General features: G+C 41.4%; 2 protein-coding genes across 2 annotated transcripts in view; one reads left to right on the top strand and one right to left on the bottom strand.

Annotated features, from left to right (window-relative positions):
* Nucleotides 1–20,272, top strand: part of dnajc6 (DnaJ (Hsp40) homolog, subfamily C, member 6) — a 30,470-nt gene that overhangs the window by 6,603 nt on the left and 3,595 nt on the right. The window contains exons 2-17 of the mRNA XM_076088325.1: nt 345–480; nt 5,998–6,047; nt 7,519–7,667; nt 8,621–8,743; nt 9,594–9,727; nt 10,378–10,572; nt 10,797–10,914; nt 11,736–11,815; nt 12,047–12,240; nt 14,064–14,429; nt 14,977–15,120; nt 15,985–16,086; nt 16,294–16,431; nt 16,520–16,852; nt 17,197–17,345; nt 17,805–17,981. Coding sequence (XP_075944440.1) covers nt 345–480; nt 5,998–6,047; nt 7,519–7,667; nt 8,621–8,743; nt 9,594–9,727; nt 10,378–10,572; nt 10,797–10,914; nt 11,736–11,815; nt 12,047–12,240; nt 14,064–14,429; nt 14,977–15,120; nt 15,985–16,086; nt 16,294–16,431; nt 16,520–16,852; nt 17,197–17,345; nt 17,805–17,981 — 2,588 coding nt within the window. The remainder of the gene's footprint in view (nt 1–344; nt 481–5,997; nt 6,048–7,518; nt 7,668–8,620; nt 8,744–9,593; nt 9,728–10,377; nt 10,573–10,796; nt 10,915–11,735; nt 11,816–12,046; nt 12,241–14,063; nt 14,430–14,976; nt 15,121–15,984; nt 16,087–16,293; nt 16,432–16,519; nt 16,853–17,196; nt 17,346–17,804; nt 17,982–20,272) is intronic.
* On the bottom strand, nt 18,679–19,923 carry LOC142946216 (endogenous retrovirus group PABLB member 1 Env polyprotein-like). The gene has a single exon (XM_076087279.1). The coding sequence runs from the start codon at nt 19,921–19,923 to the stop codon at nt 18,679–18,681; it is 1,245 nt and encodes a 414-aa protein (XP_075943394.1).

Genomic DNA, 20,272 nt, shown 5'->3' with positions numbered 1-20,272 from the left:
CACCAAAGGGTTGCTGACTAAGATATGGCACTTGGGTCTGTTCCAACACATGCACAGCTCCAGATGGTATGCATTGTATTGTGTGTCCTTGTCCCTCATTCCTTTACAGCTACACATGTATTTACTTGGTGTGTTGGGCAGTGACTCATATGTTCATCACTTGAGTCAAACGAAAACCTCTAAACTCCACTTTGTAATTGAAGGATCATGTTTATTTATATAGTAATGTATAGATTCTTGAAAGACATCTGTACATTTACATCCTTAGTGTGTCTGCATCTGTGTACAATGTATATTTTGTTTCCCTCCGGATTCTGACTGGCTAATGGTCCTCTGTTCCCCAGATATGGATGCCAACTATGGCGGAGGACTGTTGGATATGGTGAAGGGAGGAGCTGGGAAGTTCTTCAGCAACTTCAAAGACAACTTGAAGGACACGCTGAAAGACACCTCCACCAAGGTCATGCATCAGGTTGCCACGTAAGTTAGCGCTGCATTCATACACATGATGTGCTGTACTATTGTGTTCTTTTCTTTCAGCCTCTGCCTCCCTATTCCCTTTCTTTCTTCAGATAAATACAATCTGGTCACGATCTCCGTCCTTTCACACCCTCACCTTTTCAAATTAATCAGGACAATCTTAGAGGACAAACGACACAGGTTGACATTGCCTCATTGCCTGCTGCCGGTGCTAGTGCTATTACCAGCAATGTGGGTTAGAAAGTATACGTATGACATGTCGTCTGTTTTTTATAATTACATTGTTGAATAACAGGCATGCATTGCCTCTGAAATGCTCACTGCTGATATTGTGTAGTCTGACATAACGACTTCATTGGACCCACAGTGTGATATTATAGAATTTAGAGCAGTTTATAACGTAAAGCAAAACAGTTTCACACTGCACAGACCTGGTCACACAGTTGGATTTTGCTCATGTTCATCTAAATATCAAATGTAGCTATTAGTAATTGAATGTTGTTTCAGCGACTGATTACGATGCAAAGTAAGTGTCCAACAGCTTTAGAGGAGAAACAGAGCGTTGTGGATGGAGGGAGAAAAGAGGGAGGCAGCAGAGTCTGGCACGGCTCGGTCGTCCCAGTGTGTTTGTGCACAGGCATCTGCACAGGGCAGCACAAATGGGCCTCTGTATTGTCAGAAACACACACAGCTCCCCTCTCACTATTGACTCAGCACGTTTGATCATTGTGTCTCTGCTCCTCTGCTGCTCACATCTTGGCAAACTCCCACTCTCCTGTCCATGTCGTTCCCGCGGTGTTTCTTTCGGCTGCCTCTTACCCCTCATCTCAGCTCCACCTTCCCTCTATCTCTATCTCCCCTCCTCTCCTGGCTGAATTATTCATGGCAGTTCAATGTGCCAAATGGCCAGTGCACTGCTGATACAGAAGGATTCATTTCATTGGGGCCCTGTGTGTGGTGGTGGTGGTGTGTGTTTTGTGTGTTGACTTATATGTATGTGTGAGTGGGTGGTTTGGATAATGGGGCGGTGGGAGGCAGGCTACTGTGGCAACCGGCTAAAAGCCTTTGGAAAGGAAAGGTAGAGGTACAATAATGTGCCACACTTTAGTGCAGTACACTTTAAAACAGCTTAGACAGGTTTCTTTGATGATGCCACGACAAGTGTAACATAAGCTATCCCCCTGTGATCTGACACGCTGGAGAGTTAACTGTGCTGTTGTCTGCCTTACATTTAATATCTTTATTTAGAGATGGAAGGACAGAAAAGATGACTGTGACAACACAAGTGATTTTCCAAAGTTGAGGGTGCACTCTATTTATTTACGAGGGCAATAAACCATAAACAAACATCTTGTGAACTGACAAGAGACAATATAGTAGATCTACAGAGCAGTTCCAAGCATACTGACAGGATTATATAGATAGAGTAGCATGGTTTTCTGGGTCCTGCCCATTGACTAACATTGGTGGTTTCCCTGTTTTTTTCCATAAAACTTGGAGACAAAGTCAGCAGTTAATTAGAGAGATTTGATAACGAGCTGCAGGATCTAATGATGTATTCTTGAGAGGTCCGCTGCTCTCTATCACCCTGCAAAGGAGGCTGCTCTCTCTCTCTCTTTCACTGTTTTTCCCCTCTCACTAATTTTCATTTTTGTCCCAAAAATCATTAACAGTAAACTTGTCTCTTTGTCTCTCTGTAAATATTTCTCCACTAAATAGCAATTTGCATCTCTTGTCCATTGTTCAAAATATATTAATCATAACATCAATTCAAGGAAGCGATAATATCTTATTTTAGTCTATCTTCTCTAAAATAAATAATTGTTTCAAGCACCATTTGCTTGAGATCATTAAACCTGTTTTAAGGTAACTGCTATTGATCTCTTGATCAGTCCACAACTTTACTGTTTTGATTCACCTCACTGCTCTCATCAACCTGGTTTCAATCCTGCTCAGCACCAAACAGCAGACAGCACAGTTAGCGACCAGCTGGTGAACATAGTGGAGCATCTAACAGCTAAAGAGCCAGATCATTTCCCTAGAGGTGTGTGGACACAAAACAGAGCTCAATGATTGGACTTCATCGGGTGGACTGTAAATGTATTATAGTGTTGCTCTACTGTATACTGCTGAATGTGTAAATAGGCAACTGTTAGCTCACCATATAACCTTCATACGTAATATTTTGTCAATGTTGTGTTTTTAGCTTTTTGCGCTGCTTCAAAGTGGGCAAAAAAACCAAAACAATGCAGGTTTGAGTCAGCCATAAAGAAACAGGAGAGTATTATCTCCGAAACCTTTTTTTCTTCTTCTATTTTTTCCTACTATCTTTACGATCAGGTATTGTTTTGTGGTGGCCTGATTTCTATTCTAGTTTCAAGAAATCTTTTGTAATCTTTGTTTACCTCATTGGTAGAAATTTCTCTCGATTACACGATGATCTGCTTTTATATATAGTTGATTTATTTTTTAAGCTTGAAGGTCTATACTTTCTGCCAGAGGTGGAGCATGTGTATTCATCCCAGTTTGACTGTTGGAAGACTTCAGTAGAAGAGCTTGCTTGATACAAGGCAAAACCCCTGTGAGCTCAGTTACAAGGCCCTCTTTTAACACCCCAACTAGACTTCATTGGTTCCTCTCCGCCTCTTATCTACGTATATTCCAGGCAAAAGGCTGTTGCTGAATTATTTAACGCAGCCTGCTTGAATGTTTACCTGGCTGAAGAGAATTTTTGCAGGGAAACTAATCTGTCAGTAACGCTCAGCTGTGTGTTCCTCCGTCTGTGAGAAACTCAATGGCAGTGGTCCAGATCAGTCTGGACCACTGCCATTGAGCCTTATTTTTATTTCTCATCTGTCCCCGTTTCATTAACACTAACACTCTGTTGGCATCTCTCTTTGTCGCTCCGTAATTATTTCTCTACCCCACACATTTTTTCCTCACTTTTTCCAGTGGCCCAAGTAAATGAATCATAGCATCAAACCAGAGAAATGTGATGAAAAAAATAAATCAGGTATAGTGTCCTGTGTGTCAGACCCTGGGGTCAGTGGGTGGCAGTGCATACATTTTATAATCAGTGCCTTGCTGGTAGCTTTTAATTGGTTGCCAGTCTCTACTTTAAAACATGCATTTTGATGTATATATAACAATGCTGTTGAAAAAGACAAAAAGGCTGTAAAGAATTACATTTTGGAGAGAAGCATGGAGGGTATGTAGAAAACTCAGATCTAATATCCATCAGGATCCAGCCCAAGTGAGTGTGCGTGTGTTTAGTCACTGGGGACTCAGTTAGAGCACTTCTCCACTACTGTAATGAAGCCTAAAATGGCTTTCGTGCTCCTGATGTTTACTTTCCAGTCGGAAATATAAACGACAGGCACTGTGGTGTTGGCTCTTGTGGGTATCACATGTGTGTGTGTTTGTTGTCTCACTCTTCTGCCCTCACTGTGCCTGTAATTACACTGCTATGCTGCGAGATAAACACACTTTCAATAAAGGTTAAAGACAGAAGTTGGACTGAAAGCAATAGCAAAACTGTGAAAACAGTATTGGAGAACAAATTTAATCATAGTGATTAAAAATGAGAACAAAGATGAGATACCTTAAACAAGAGAGTTTGACCAAAGGTAGTCTATTGTAAAATGAATAAGTGCAGTAACAAGAGAAGTAAATTCATATATTCCCTCATGCCAGTACATTAACACATATGCAACGAGTCAAACACATAACAGTTAGCCCAACATTAATTAACTGCTGCTGTTAGAAACATATTAGCCCCAGACAGCTATTGAGCTTGATTAGCATAAATAATAAAAAGTCCCCAGTGTCAACTTTGCCCTTCTTTCCAGTTGTGTCCTTCTTCGTCTATTCATTCTCTGCACCACACCTTGCAGTACATTTTAATTATTTGCAGCTCGAACCTCAAGAGGTCAGGGAGACTGCTCATTTGCATAGTCTATGGCTATTGGCCATGGCCATTTAAACCTGACACCTGACCTACTTCCCCCCTTTAATAACCAACAAGCTATTTCAGGAGAGAAGCAGGGATAACAGCAGATTTGTGGAATATATTTCTTGGACAAAAACAAAGGACAAGATCAAATGGTTTTTTTCAAACATTCCTCTATTTTTTACCCCAGGGTAATAAACAATATGTGCTCTAGCAACCTAAATAAGGTCAAGAAAGGTCATTTACATACTGGCTTGAATAGTATACAGGAGTGCAGATATGCACCTTTCATGACAATGTATGAAACCTGCAGTCTGCATTTTCACTCAGGGATAAACACACAGAAGTGGTTGAAAATAGAAACCCGAACTGTGGTCCAATTACTTCATTATGGAGGGCTTACAGACGCAACAGCTCTGACGGATTTAACTTGGGTTGTTTGTCTGGTTTACTAGCAGTTGTCTATATGTCCTGAAACAATGCAATGTTTTTTTTTTTGGAATTGAGATATATGATGATGTAAGATGAATCATAATATCCAGAAATGTCTTCATGTGGAACACTATGAAATCCCAAGACACACTTAGCGTGCTCTCGCTCCACAGCAGACTCGTTGAGTAGCACTGCCTTACGTAACCAGGTCAAGGATTGCATTAGGGCCATATGGCACTCCTCCATGACCACACAGAGGTGATTGGCCTAGATCAGGATTTTCACTATAGGGAACAAGTCAACTCAATCTGATGCACATTAGAGTACTAATGTAGTAGTGCAGTGCAGTGAGAATTTGATCCACGTGCCGCTGTTGGATAAAAACATTTTTATAAATTAATCTTCAAATACAAGAAATAAGAAGTTTAGTGAGTCTGTTACAACAAATTAGACTCAAATCTGCACCTGCTTCATAGTGTTTCATATGCGCTGTTTTCCTTCACTTCCGTGGTGCGTAGTGGATTACATGCATGTGTGTGCACCCCAGCTGCTCTCACAGTTTTGAAAAAAACTCCATATGGAATAGCTAAATTTAGCAATGAAAGGCAATGACGCTCAATTGAAGAATTCACATATGGTATTCCTTTGATCCCGGGCAGATCAACCTAGTGTGGTGAGCCTGAAAAAGACAACTTCCCCAAAGCCAGACACGCGGAAGCTTCTGCTCTAAAGCCTGTTGAGTCTAATTACTTGGCTATGCACGACATGCAGCCTGATGCACTGACAGCTGGAGGCAGATGAATCAACCTTTTGGATGCTGGTCATGCATTGATCTTCTCTTTTTAATGATCTGATATTTTTCAAGAACAGGGCATCTTTCGACTCTCTTGTCTAAATGTTTACTTTGTCTGAAACCATCAACACACGGGCCTCCTGTATAACACCTGTAATACAACACAGAGCAAGGGTGTTTGGTTTCACAAATACTGTGCACATTGTTGACTCAATCACATTCGCTGTGGTTGAAATATTGCTGAAGGTCGACATAGCTATTGATTGTAATTCTCTTTTACTTCTCTCAGTGTCATGAGAATTGCATGGAAAAGTATTATTAAAAAAATCTTTCCTTGTTACAGGTACACTAAAGGGGAGCTGGATATTGCCTACATCACATCTCGGATCATAGGTAAACGCGTTTGGTTGCAGCTACTGGACTTTGTGTGCATGTGTGAGCTGTGTGTGTAGATGCCTTCTAACATTGTCTCCAGAAATAATGAATCCGTGTTCAAAGCTCACAATTAAAAAAGCTGCATTTTAAACGCCCTGAAAGTTCAAATCATAAGTGATTCTCTATAACAGGGGTCTTCAACGTTTTTCAGGCCAAGGACCCCCAAACTGATAGAGAGATGGAGCACGGACCCCCGACTATATATATTGTATAAAATTGTGTTTTATATTAAAATGGGCCTAGTACCATGTATAAACATACCTCTTTATTGAGCTATTCAAATAATATAGGTTCATATATTCATACATGTGCAAGGTACAGTGAGTAGGGAGGCCGTGCCACTGCCATTTATAAACATACCTTGTCAACTGATACCAATGGCAATATCAACATTGTCTGTCAATTGCATGATAATCCTTCACACAAGCTATTCAAACTGATGTTTTCATTTTAAACATAAATGTCTAAACGAAAATGAGTGATGGCCTATTAGTGCCACTGCCATGCATAAACATACCTGTTACAATACTGAACTATTAAAATAATGGACAGATTCATGTTTGGAAAAAAATAAAAAATAGTCTAATCAACCAAAAATTTCACGGACCCCCTGCAGTACCTCCGTGGACCCCCTAGGGGTCGCGGACCCCCTGTTGAAGACCACTGCTCTATAACGTCACCCAACGACTAAATAAGCAACATTCAAAATACAAACATTTGTTGAGTTATTATTTATTAAGAATTTAACACACAAATGCATCCCATAATCCGCTTGATTTAGGACTGTGTTGGTTTGGTCTGATTATATTTGTTTGACAGTGACTAAACAACCCAACATCTATCATAAGACTGATATCAATATGTTTCTAAATCCCGATTGGTTCATGAAAATACATGAAAAATTGTGTGTTCATGCAAAATCCCAATTGTCAGAGTAAGAAGCTGATTAGGAAATAGAACAATGTAGAGAACAGATGAGAAGGTAAAAGTGTGTTTTATCTGCATGATACAGGAGAATAATGGTTCATGTCTGATCCTTAGACCGTATTAACATACACAAGCATGAACACATTCAGATAAATGGACAACTTCACCATCAGTGTTCCCTCTGTACTCATCTCTCATTCTCACATCTCCTGCAGCTTCACATGCTCATGAGTGTGAAGCAGCAGTGTGTCCTTTAAAGAACATAGTCAGCTGGACATTTGTCCCCTGAGGGCTTCTATCCCACAATGCTTCGTGTGCAGTGGCTGACGGTCATGCTTGAATCTAGACCCACTCTTCACATTTCAAATTTCAATTCACTTATTGCAGAATAATTGTAAAGACGGATAAAAGATGGAGGAAGCCGTGTATGTAAACTTCTGCACCAACAGTGCATGGAACTCTTCAAAACATCCAGCAGCTGAATGATGTATTTTATCTTCAGTGATGTCCTACCCAGCGGAGTCGGTGCAGATCGGCTACCAGAACCATGTAGAGGACATCCGCTCCTTCCTCGACAGTCGCCATGCCGACCACTACACTGTCTTCAATCTATCACAGCGTAACTACCGCGGCGCCAAATTCTCCAACAGGGTGAGTGTGATACTGTCTCATAGCGCTACAGATGAAACCCCCTAAAGATGTATTAGTTTGTGTCTAGTTGTTAGTGGCTGCTGCAGCATTTTTTACTTTATTACAACACTGCAGTGAGACATGAGGACTCATTGACAGTTTGACGGCTATTTTTGGTCTGCCAGCATTTTAAGTGGGAACTGTCGCTACATCTGCTCATAAACTATGGGAGCACCCTGAGAGAAACCTCTAATTTCCACAATAGGGCCTATCATTACTCACCCCTCCTCTGTCATTTAAGCTTCAATAAGATATAGCAACATTGGGGTTTGTATTTTAGTACACATAACAATCTTTAATCTTCAAGAGATGTAACACAGCAGTGATTCACCGCAACAATGATCACTTGTGACCCGATATGTCTCTAAATGAAAGATCTAACTTATGGTTCACCAACCCAAGTGTCCCCGACAAATTTCAAAAGCGGGATTTGAATCTGAATGCTCCATCTATTCTATTTTATTCCATCTTTATGGTTATGACTATCTCAGCATGTAGTCATGCAGCACTTTTGCACAGCTGGATTTGGTTTCAAGTGGGAGACATGCGCTGTAGATAAAACAGTGCCACCCTCTGGCAGAAACATCCAAGAAAGCTGTGCAGTTAACGTGGCAAAGACGGCCCCCTGTCTGCTTGTGGAAGTTGCTGTAACTCCAGCAGATGACTCATTATGGCCACTGGCGTGTTGTGTTGCTCTGCTACTGCAGTGTTGTTGCTTACCTCCACCTCTTCTTATTTCCCCCCCTCCTGAGTATTTTTTTGGTTTCCTCTATTCCTGCTTCTTTCCCCCTTCTCTCTGCTATTTTTATTTGCCTTCTGCCTCCTCTCTGCTTTTTTTATGTCTGGATCTGTGTCAATCCCTGTTTTGCTCATTCCTCCTTTGTCTCTTATTTCTTGCACCAACTCATTTCCAGGTTTCAGAGTGTAATTGGCCTTCTCGCCAAGCTCCCAGCCTCCACAACCTGTTTGCTGTGTGTAAGAACATGCACAACTGGCTCAAACAGAATCCCAAAAATGTGTGTGTCATCACCTGCTCGGTAAGAAGACCCTCATCATATTAATCCCTATCCTCCATTTATTTTTAATTGATTGTTTTATATGAATTGTCCTTGCTTTTTCCATTTCTAACCATGCACATACATTGCCATGTTTCATTTAGTTTACTATGAAGTGAAGGCACTTTTAATGTATAAAAATAGAAATATTTTGCAATACAATTGCTACTACTGAAGTATTCAGTGAAACAGGCCTTTGTGTCTTTTCTAATTCAGTGACAGCCACACTGTACACTGTGGAGCATGTTATTGCCAAGTCACTGTGGTTGTGCGGTGGCTTGGCAAATTGCTCCATCTTGCATAACCTCCACCAAACGGTCCCTTTCTAAATGAGATGTTTTCTCTGCTTCGGATCACAGGAATGCTTTTGTCTTCCTGTAACCTAAAATTAACTGAGTAAATGTATGACAGTGAATCAATTCAGTGTGCAAAAAATCTTGACTACCGTTACATAAAATGGCCTGTTTGGGCACATGGTTTCATCATCAGACATTTCCATAAACTCACATATTAAAAGGAACTTCTTTCAGCTATGATTTAGCAGAAAGCTAGGTACAGTAGATTCGAGGCTACTTTAACAGTTCTTCTTATAGCGGGATGACAGTGAAGCTCTACAGCAAGCATTCACCAAGTTAGAATCTCTGTGTTCTGTGGCTTGATCTATACATGTTCACACTGTCATTGCTGCAATGCTAAGATGTAAATGGAAGCAGTGCAGGGGTTAACATGCATTGCAGACTAGACCAAAAAGTATATTAGCGAAGCTTTAGAATATAATGATTACCCAGCATTTGTTGAAGTGTCTCAGTGTCTCCTTACTGTGTGTTTGTAGGATGGTCGTGCTTCCTCGGGTGTTTTGGTTTGTGCCATGTTCTGCTTCTGCCACCTCTTCAACAATCCAGTTCCTGCCATGCAGTTGCTCAGTGCCAAGAGACCAGGTTCCGGCCTCTGGCCGTCACACCACAGGTTTGTAACCCTGAACATGTGTGTGCGTGTGTTTGTGTGTGTGTGTGGAAGTAAGAGAAAAAGAAAGGACAGGAAAAATAAACATCTGCAGAAGTTTCACACTAGATGTTTAGACTTTGAGGCCTCTTTGTAAAAATGTCTTCTTTTCTGTGTTTTCTCTACCGCTGAATGCGATTGTTTACAATCTGATAAAGCTGTCAGAAGTAAACTCATTCACATGATAAGCGGGTTTCAGCATTAGACGGGATTTTTCTCATATCTGCCCCTTCAGAAGAATTTATTTTTTTATTCTAACATAATTTCAGATCATTGGCTGTGGTAGGGCAAAGGCTAATCAAAACATGAATAGTGCAGCCAGCAGTCCTCAGTCTCCTCAGCCTGAGCATAAATCTTAGGCTGCAGGGCTGACAGACCCTCATCATTTTGCCCTTTTATTACCCTGCCAGCCAGTAGCTGTATTATTTATCAGTCCATGTTAGAGCATCCAACAACATCCTTCATGAGTTTAAGTGCACGTTTACTGAGAGTTTATCTAAATGGCAGCATTAACATTACCCTTATCCTATACACATGACATAGCACAAAGTGAGGCATTCCCATTTAAGACTAACACAGGATAGAAGTGATTATCTTTCCTTCTCTCCATGCAGGTACATAGGCTATGTGTGTAGCATGGTATCAGAGAAGCCCAGTCTACCACACCCCAAGCCCCTGATGATCAAGGGTCTCACCGTTACTCCGGTCCCCTGTTTCAACAAGCAGCGCAGTGGCTGTCGGCCCTTCTGCGACGTCCTCATCGGGGAGACAAAGATCTTCACCACTGCACAGGAGTACGAGAGGATGAGGTAGGGGCATTTTATTTGAAGTGTGTAAGCCTTCATTTAGCCTATGATGTATATGAAGGTATGTTAAAGAGTCTGAAACACATCATGCCTTTTTTCTCCTCATTCTCCACTCTCTCTCTCTCTCTTTGCAACGTGTCCTCTAATTATTTTTCTCCCAATTGCTGCCCCATTTATTCTTTCCTCTACCCTCATGTTGTTTCGTTTCTCCCTCCCACACACTCCAGAGAGCACAGGGTCCAAGAGGGTAAGATAGTTTTCCCTCTGGGTGTGAGTGTGCAAGGAGACGTCATTGTTTCAGTCTACCACATGAGGTCTACCATCGGTGGACGACTGCAAGCCAAGGTAAACTCCATCTGCTCTATGTTGTATACCACAAAGTATTTTTTACTGAAAGAGGGAGTAAGCTGCAAACCATGTCTGTCTACTGATAAAGTCAACATCCCTATAAAACTTGACAAAAAAAACAATTTTGCACAATGACAATGTTGGAAAAATCGTGTTGGCACAAGATCAGCCATGAAACAGTCAGGTGTTGCTGCTAACTGAAATGAAAACTCTCTTTTTAGCCATTTTTGGCTGTTGTTTGTTATAGTTATCGTATAATTTTACTTCCAACAGTATATTTGCTGGTATTGGTTTAAAGTTGTATGCTGCGCTTCGTAGGTTTTAATTAAATTGAAAAGTGTGTGCATGCAACTACAGCTTTTACAGTAACCCAAGTTCCAAGGAATAAACCACTAAAATCTAACTGACATTTTAGATAATATCTTCCCCCTCTTATTTAATTACTGTATCAATCCATTTAGGTAAATGGTTGAAGTGGACATGTTTACAACCAGTTTCTTTACGGCTGGACTTTTGATCCACTTAGGCATCACATACTCTATTGAGCAAAGTCTATATTCCAGAAATCAGCTGATATATAAAATGCTGTCATAGGAATTCAGTCGAAAACTATGAAAGCAGGCTTGTAAAATTCTAAGCAAAGCAACATGTGATTTCTCAGTGAGTGAACTTGACATAGTCCAACATAAAGTTGTACTTAGGACAGTTAGGATAATTGTACAGTGAGAGACTACAGTACATTTGACTTTTGATGCAATTTGGTATGATACACTAAAATATCCCATGACTCACACTTACATTTGTTCTACTACCGTTAGGTGTCCAACACCCAGATCTTCCAGATCCAGTTTCACACTGGCTTCATTGCTCCTGGTACCACCATGTTAAAGTTTAACAAGTGAGTACATTTCTTCTATTTAATCACTGTGATTGATCATCTTGTTGATCCCTTTAGATATCTTAATACTGTCACCAACAACCTGAAAATATAATGAGCGCAAGCAATTGTTTGACAGAGAGGGCTGAAATCATGATTTTTAGAGCACATATTTTAAACAATCCTGCCAAATACTGTCTGCTTTCCCTCTCTGTGCTTCTCACTATAACACACATACATTTTTCCTCTCAGACCAGAGCTGGATGCATGCGACTCTCCTGAGAAGTACCCCCAGCTTTTCCATGTGATACTGGACGTGGAGGTGGAGGGGGTGGATAAGCAAAAAGACCTGACGCCACCGTGGGAGCAGTTCCCCTGTAAAGATCTCAACCCCAATGTGCTCTTCTCCTGCCATCAGGAGCATCAGGACGCACTGGCTATTGCTGGTAGAGTGGGGACGGCTACACAAACAATAATGTGGGCCACATATACTGTATATATATTAAATAAATAACATAGGCCTAATGTACATCACACTTTAGATTGGAAGCTATTTTATAAAGTGTGACCCATTAACTTTTTGTCTTTAATCAGCCTTTCTGAAAAGCTCTCTAGTTTTTCTGTCCATAACTAAATAGGTATCCACTGCCATATTAAATGCTCGTCGTGTAGCCAAAGATAAAACAGCGATTATAATGTCAGTATTCAATCACAAGCAACATCTGTCAAGACTCTGTACCACATTAGCAGCAGTATTTTAGAAAGTTAAGCCAAAAATATGGACCTGTATCAAGTTCCAGCTCACAACCTCAATGAAAAAATGCACCAACTAGCAGGACACCAGCTAGCTAGCTAGCTTACAAGCTAGTTAGCTACTAGCAAAGTACCTTGGCTTGATTCAATAGCTTAACGTGTAGCTATATAAATGCCTCTGGACTGATCAGTGATTGTTACTTGCTCTGTAGAGCTTCACAGCATGAATTTGATGTAAATTCAAAATATCTAATGTTTGTGAATTGCCTTACTGATCATTAACTTAAAATAACCCTAAACAGAAGTCCTTACTTACAAAAACTGATGCTAGCCAAAAGCAAAAAGGATAGAAACAAGTGACTAATACACATCTACAAATACAGTTAAAACACAGTTAAATGCACAATACAGTTAAAACCAAATTTATATGCAAAAATGTATAAGATGGTGCAGAAATGCAATAGATAACTTGAGGTAGGATAATGTGGTATGTGCAAAACACACATTCACATACATTTACATGCAGACACAAGAGCACACTAACGAACTAACTCTCATTTTTGTCCCGACAAGATGAAATGGAGGGATTGGATCTGGAGGGTAAGACAGTAGAGGAGACCAAAGACCTTTTAGAGAAGTTAACCAGGGATTGGTTCAATTCAATCATACTCTCCCCAAAATGTAGAGAGAGCATTGAACCCATAGACCAATAAATCTTCTGTTATTGGGAAATCACTTGGCTGTTTCCATTTACGATCTGTATTGATTGAATTGAAATTAACCCCATCCTTGTTATGCAGTGATATATCATTTTGGTAGATGATTTTAATCTGTCTCTTGAATAAATACCAAACATCTAGAGACATGAATACATTGCTCTTGTATGTAATTCCCCTGGTGGCCTACAACAGCAGACCAATGTTCCCTGTACCCAGAGAAATATGGTGAACTGGGAAAAAAAGCACATCATCTCAGTGATGATAGTAAAAGGAAGCAAAGGGGAAAACTGTGCAGCTATAAGTGGTAGAGATTAAATCTGTTCTACCAAAGTGAAATATTGCTCTTGATTAATGCTAGCTGAGGTTTATAGTCACATGTACATCCCATCCCTTCTTTAAAAGCATACTGTATATTCTATTGATTGGACCCATAAATTAAGATTTATTGTGTTGTTATAGAAATTACTTCCTCTAATTGTTGTAGCTAAGAGCAACTACCAGTGGCAAACTGCAAAGTGTGCAGCTTAGTGTGTTATAGCACACAGTACACAAAATCAGAAGAAAAGCTGGTGCTTGTAGCAGAGATGACCTACATAGTTGCCCATTATGCCCAACTTTTCCCTCTTAACCTACTCTGTATTTCAGTCTGCTTTGTCCCAATTAATTTCCTTTGTCTGCATTGTTATTGCTCTCTACCTTTTACCACTTTGTATGCTTCTGTCTCATTTGGTAATAATTACACCTCTCCCCTCCCCTTTTTCTTCTCTACCTCTTTCCTCATTCTCATACACCTGCAGAGCCAAGTCGGCCTCATGCAGGTGCAGACAGTCGGGGCCATGGTGAGGAGAGCGAGCCCTCGGATGATGAGATGCTCTCTTTCTCCAGCCAGCGAAGCAACGCCGGCACGGCCCCGCAGAGACCCGAACCCCCTGCTTCAATGGCTGCCGCCCCTACACCCGCCGAGGAAGTGGATCTTCTTGGCCTCGATGAGATGAACCGACCTTCATCTCATCCCCCTTCTGCTGCAGCCGCAACTACTGACCTCCTAGGGGACTTGTTCGGGGGCCCACCCCAGCCAACCAGTGGGGCGTCATCTGCCCAGTCCACACCACATAAAGTAGTCCCAAACACTGCCTCGCCATGTCCCTCTCCTGCACCAACAGGTGAGATCCCAAGTTGGAAAGTACATTCGACTTGAAACACAACCCTAAAACAAATATTAAAATGTGATATTGCTACTTTTAGGGTTTTAGGTTTTTTTCTAATGACTGATAATTAAGCGTGAAAGTTAAATTTAGAAATAGTAGTCTGACAAAATAATTTGAACACAAGGTCAGTTTAATAGCTCTCTCTGGTGCTTTCAACATCTTCTCACAAATTTCATCAGATGATATGTTGTTAAATTTCCTCTTCCCATGCTGTTGATAAGTGCATACATTGACCTTAATTTTAAATAATGTTTTCAAGCTAATACAGTTAGTAATTATTAAAAAATAAACACATCAAAATATAAATGGCAAGAAGGCAAAAATATGCTATACTCAAATTCTCATATCTGGGTCATGATAATTTAGACATCTGAAAAACACATTCTGTATTGCAAAAGTGAAGAAAATAAAATGAAACAATTTTTATAAAAGTAAAGAATTTTGGCCATACAATTTTCTAGAGTAAGGCAATGATAAGGGTGGGTATGTATGTGTCCCTCAGCATTTGATCCCTTTGGGACGGGTCCCATGCCTAAGCCTCAGGACATGATGGGTTCATTCCTTGGACCAGGTAATGTAGGGCAGCCAGACCCCTTCCTGCATGCTGCTCGCTCTCCATCACCCACCCTGCAGCCTACAAGCTTGGGTAAGGCATGCTTCTGCTGCACACTCTCACAGCATTTTGGATGTAAAAGAGTCCATATCAGGGTAAGACACGTTATGCAGTATCTGCAAGTCTGCTGCCACACCATAACACATTAACATGCATCGTCATCGTCTCTGTGCAGCAACTCTGGTTAAAACGTTTAAAACTTCTTTTTCCCACCAAGATTTATTAAACTGCCCTGTGTTTGTTAATAACGTGTTCCTTTTTCATATTTTTGTGCTCTATTATTGCTCCCTCACGCACAAGTCTTGCAAGAGCTAGTCTTTTCTCTATTGCTGCTGTGTGGAAATGAATGGGCTTGCATGATGTCTGCTGAGTATTTGCAGCCTGTCTGATTAGTAAGCATAGATATTGCACGGGCTTGATATTTCACCCCCAGCATGAATAATTCCCCATCAGCTTGAAGACATTTCTTTAGACTTCACACCTTTACACAGCAGTGTGTGCATGATGAAGCAAGACAACAACAACATTACTGTATCAGTGGGCCTATTAATCAGTGTATAATTTAAAATTGACAGTAATATACTGCTGGCGTGAACCCAACCTGGGCTGGCAGTAAGGCTTAGAAAACAGGTCTGAACAGGCCTGATCAATTTGTAGGAGAGGTTGCAGACCTCTAACTATAACAAATAATACACTTTATCTGTGCCTTTCGAGCAAGGAGATATCAACAGTAAAAAATCAGTTCCAAGAACTAACAACTACATCCATTTAGACATAAAACTGCCCCCTAATAACGCCTCTCATGAGACTCAACCCTGTTATTATTTTCCCAGGCTGTGTGGGTGAGTCACTGTGTTCTCAGCTCAGTGTGTGACAAACCTTTATGTGCTTGAATAGGCCGGAGTTCCCCCGTCCCGCCCTCCACCCCATCCGTCAATATTCAGCAGCAAAACGCAAAGGGAGGATGGGACTGGAACAGACCTGCCACAACAAGCACAGGTAGAAACCAGTAACCCAAACACACACAAACACATACACAAACACCAACAGCACTAACAGTTCTTCTAACACATTACTGGGGAAATCAACTAAACGATTTGTATGTATTAACATCTGTAAGAGCTGGTGGAACTAAATGCTGAAGACCAAAATAACTCTGTAAAATTAAGGGCTACAAATATATGACTTGTTTGTTGATTTTCCCAGGAGCAGGCTTTGGTATGGGCAGTCGGTCAGCCACTACTAGCCCCACAGGCTCGGTCAACAGCACCCCCACCCACCAAAACAAGCCAAACACCTTGGACCCGTTCGCTGACTTAGGAAACCTCGGGGGAAGCCTTGGAGGTCAGTCACTGGAAATATTCTGTAGCACATTAGCCGTTGTTATTTCAACCTTACTATATGTCATAATCTCTGTCCTTTGCTTTAGCAGGCCCTGGCTTCTCCAGCAAACCCACCACTCCTACTGGAACCGCCCCTTCCCTCCCTCCCATGGGCTCCCCTTCGCGACCTCCTCCGTCTCCCCAGCATGCAGAAGGGTGGCAGGCCAACGCAGGAGCCGGCTTCCCATCGTGGCAGCCAGGTGCTGGAGGCGGTGGAGGATGGCAACACCAAGGACAGGGCCCTGCCCCGCAGCCAAAGCCCAGCCCCAGTCACACCCCCATGACTCACACGTCGCCCCAGAACCGACCCAACTACAACGTCAGCTTCTCTGCAATGGGGGGAGGCTCGCCCAGTGCTGGGGCCAAAGCACAGGCTAGCATGGGTGAGCATGAGATGTGGATGAGATGTTGTCTCTTATGATGAAAACGATGTGGTCAGTTTGTGAATTTGTTAAATTCTTGTAGGCATGAAATCTTTTACATAAATTGCCATAATTATTTGAAGCTAGATGCCCTGTATACATCATATCTTTTGAATTACTCCTCTCTACATGTTTATCTGTATTGTCTCTGTTACATAAAGTACCAAGCCCTTTCATTCTTCAGTGGGAGTTAATCTCTCACTCAATCAGTAGCTCTCAGAGCATTGCAGCATGTAGTACAGGATGGTAAGTGGCTTAAAAACAGTATGTTTTCTGTCTTTGTTGTTTGCATTCCTCTCTCCCAGGTTCTAAGCCCAAAGTCTTGCATGCCAACTTTGATGACCTGCTATCTGGTCAGGGCTTTGCAGGGGCCAAAGATAAGAAAGGGCCCAGGACTATAGCAGAGATGAGGAAGGAGGAGATGGCCAAAGAGATGGACCCAGAGAAAATAAAGGCAAGGGATTTTTTCTCATGTGCTGTTGAGCAACATCTGTGTACTAATCATTTAAAGAGTGGTTTGTTGTCCTTATTTGCTGTTGTATTTCTGTATTGGATGTTGTATTCTGTATATTTAGCTGTTTCTTTGAGAAACACCATTAAGTCCCATGACTTTTGCATCACTACATTTGAGTAGAATTGCATTTCAGTCACCTGTTTATCCAGTGTAGCACAATACAAGCAATTCAGTAGCTCCCAAAAGTAGGATAGTGCACTCAAAAACCTTTGGCTATTAAATCTTTTCTGTGTATTCCAGAGTTTATGACGCAACTGATGTAGGTCTCCCATGACCAAACTTTGGATCCTCTAATTACTATAAAAAACATTTTTACCAGAGCCAGAAATCACTGAAAGCATTTCTAATTATTGTTTCAAATCTGGCTCCCTCTCCTTCCCGCTCCTGTTTGTGACCCAGATTCTGGACTGGATCGAGGGGAAGGAGCGTAACATCCGTGCTCTGCTGTCCACCATGCACACTGTGCTGTGGGAGGGGGAGACGCGCTGGAAGTCTGTGGGCATGGCTGACCTGGTTACTCCGGAACAGGTTAAAAAGGTCTACCGCAAAGCAGTCCTGGTCGTTCATCCAGATAAGGTGAGACACATTATGACTGGTGGACTTAATAATAATAATAATAATAATAAAGTGAGGATCTATACCTGTATGAATGCAGGGAGAGAAAATAAGACTCTGTCCCATTTTAGAACAATTACAGTTTTATTCAGATTTTCCCCATCACACACATATATATTATTAATATATTTTTTGGCCTGCTCTTTTATTTTGAAAACACCATATATAGAGAAGAATTTAACTTCTCTTTGGAGCAAACTGGACTTGCACAGCAGTGTTGTTACACAAAATAAGGAAATAGTTCATGTTTTATTATTATTATTATTTAATACTTGTGGGTCAAATAGTGTAACGTTACAATTTTTTACAATTGTTAAACTTCAAAAAGTTCTGTCAACACCAATCACAGATATAGAGCACATTAAAATGAATTGTGTTTCCTCATTTAGTGTATTTGTGTTTTACAGCTGTGTCCCTGAAACCCCAAACAGAAGTTGAAAGTTCTAAAACACATAATCTGTTCAAAATCATGTTTATGAGCAATTCTCATAAAATTAGTAATTATCAAGATGGTAAAACAAAGTGATTGACAACGTGTTTTGAAGCACATTGTTACAGTTTTACTGTAATCTAAGAGACATATACCATCTAAGGATTAGTCATGTTGGCAAAGTCAAAAGGAAAATCCTAGTGCCATACGATTGCAAGTTGTTTGTACTTAACTTATATTAAAGATGAACTTTTTCACACATGATATAAACAAAGCGATTAATACAATGAAAACAACCAAAATGATCAGCACTTCAACAGCACGATGACCCATTGAACCAAAAGCAGTTTTCAACCAATCAAATAAAGAACTGCTATCCTGGTGAACAGTTTTGGCAGTATCATGAAGGTGGTTAATTACATCGGCAATCGTAGCGTTATAGTCGGGCACAAAGGTACAACATTCAGAGCCAATGACAGCACACGTTCCTCCTTGGGCTGCTAAAAGAAAATCCAAAGCTGCTCTGTTTTGTAAAGCTAAAAGCCTAACAGAGGAGAGTTCAGTTGACAGAAGCATGAGAGCCTTACCGGTTTCATTAGCTATAACTTCTATCGAATGAGACAGATCGGCGATTTGATCTAATGCAGACATAACTCCGTAAAAAGGAAGAATGGGACCGAGTGCGTTCTTGAAATTTGATTGATGGTGAGTCCCAAAGACATCTGAAAGTCCACGTTGCACCCGTTTGACAGCTTTCTGGGGCAGGGAGTGAGCCACCCTCATAGCCGGGATGACGTAGGCCAATCCGCAGCGCCCTTTATAATCCACGGGAAGATACGGGTACGCAAGGTTTCCACATACCCAGTACATTCCTACAGGAGAGGAGATGGAGCATCTGGCAGTGCGGTGAGCTAGAGCACTGAAGCGACCCTGGCCTGCTGTTGCCAAACATTGCTGAGGTGCAGAATCCAGAGATTTAAATTCCATATTGGTTTGTCTTGGGTCCCATTTGAATGAACGAAGGCAGTCCGATTGTCCCACGTGTGCCTCGCCGTCATTCTGGAGACACCAAGGGAATTTTTTCGGTATGAGCTGTATGGGAACAGGTTTGGGAGTGTTGAGACATCTGTAGCAGTTCCCATGTCCTCTAGAACAGTTAAGTGGTCTCATTTTGGAGAGCCTGGAACAATCAGGATGAGAATAGGACTGAGATAGCGGAATATGCATGAGGTGGCAGGTGTCGCAGTCAGAGGCAGGTAAGGCCATCAGAGGTAAGCCTTCTCCAGCTGTGTAGGGCATTAGGCCACAGACATAACAGCTAGAAGTAGGGCTTATGTGGTTGGCTACTTGCCATGCCATAGTCAGAAAAATATTGATACCATCTACGCTTGCGTCTGGTGCCTTCATGACCTTTGGGGCTCCTATGGTGCATTCCACCAAGATTAGTGTGAGGAGGTGTAGGATCAGGGGCATTGTTGCAATGAATCCACAAATTCTGGCTCCAGATCTTCACAGTCAGACCCACAAGGAAAGTAGTTTGTGCCTGTGAATAAATACAGTGAACTGAGGCAAGGGAATGGCAAGGGAAAGGCAATCATAACAGCAGCCGGTAAAATGAGCTTACCTGTGGTTTCAGTCTTCAGGGAAGCCTTTTTCTTTTTACTGTCAGGAATGCTCAGTGGTTTAAGGTTATGTCTCTGTGATCTGCTGGGAGAAACTACTTTTTACCCTTCTAATCATCCTCTCTTTTATCAGAACAAGTAGGTGCAGCCCCAAATGTACGCAATCACAGGGGTCTAGTGAGTGAATCACAAAATCAATA

This window comes from Anarhichas minor, unplaced genomic scaffold (genome assembly GCF_050575085.1).
Source record: "Anarhichas minor isolate MPS153535 unplaced genomic scaffold, ASM5057508v1 ptg000010l, whole genome shotgun sequence".
Taxonomy (NCBI): domain Eukaryota; kingdom Metazoa; phylum Chordata; class Actinopteri; order Perciformes; family Anarhichadidae; genus Anarhichas; species Anarhichas minor.
The sequence above is the reverse complement of the archived record's forward strand: the minus strand, read 5'-3'. Positions and strand labels throughout refer to the sequence as shown.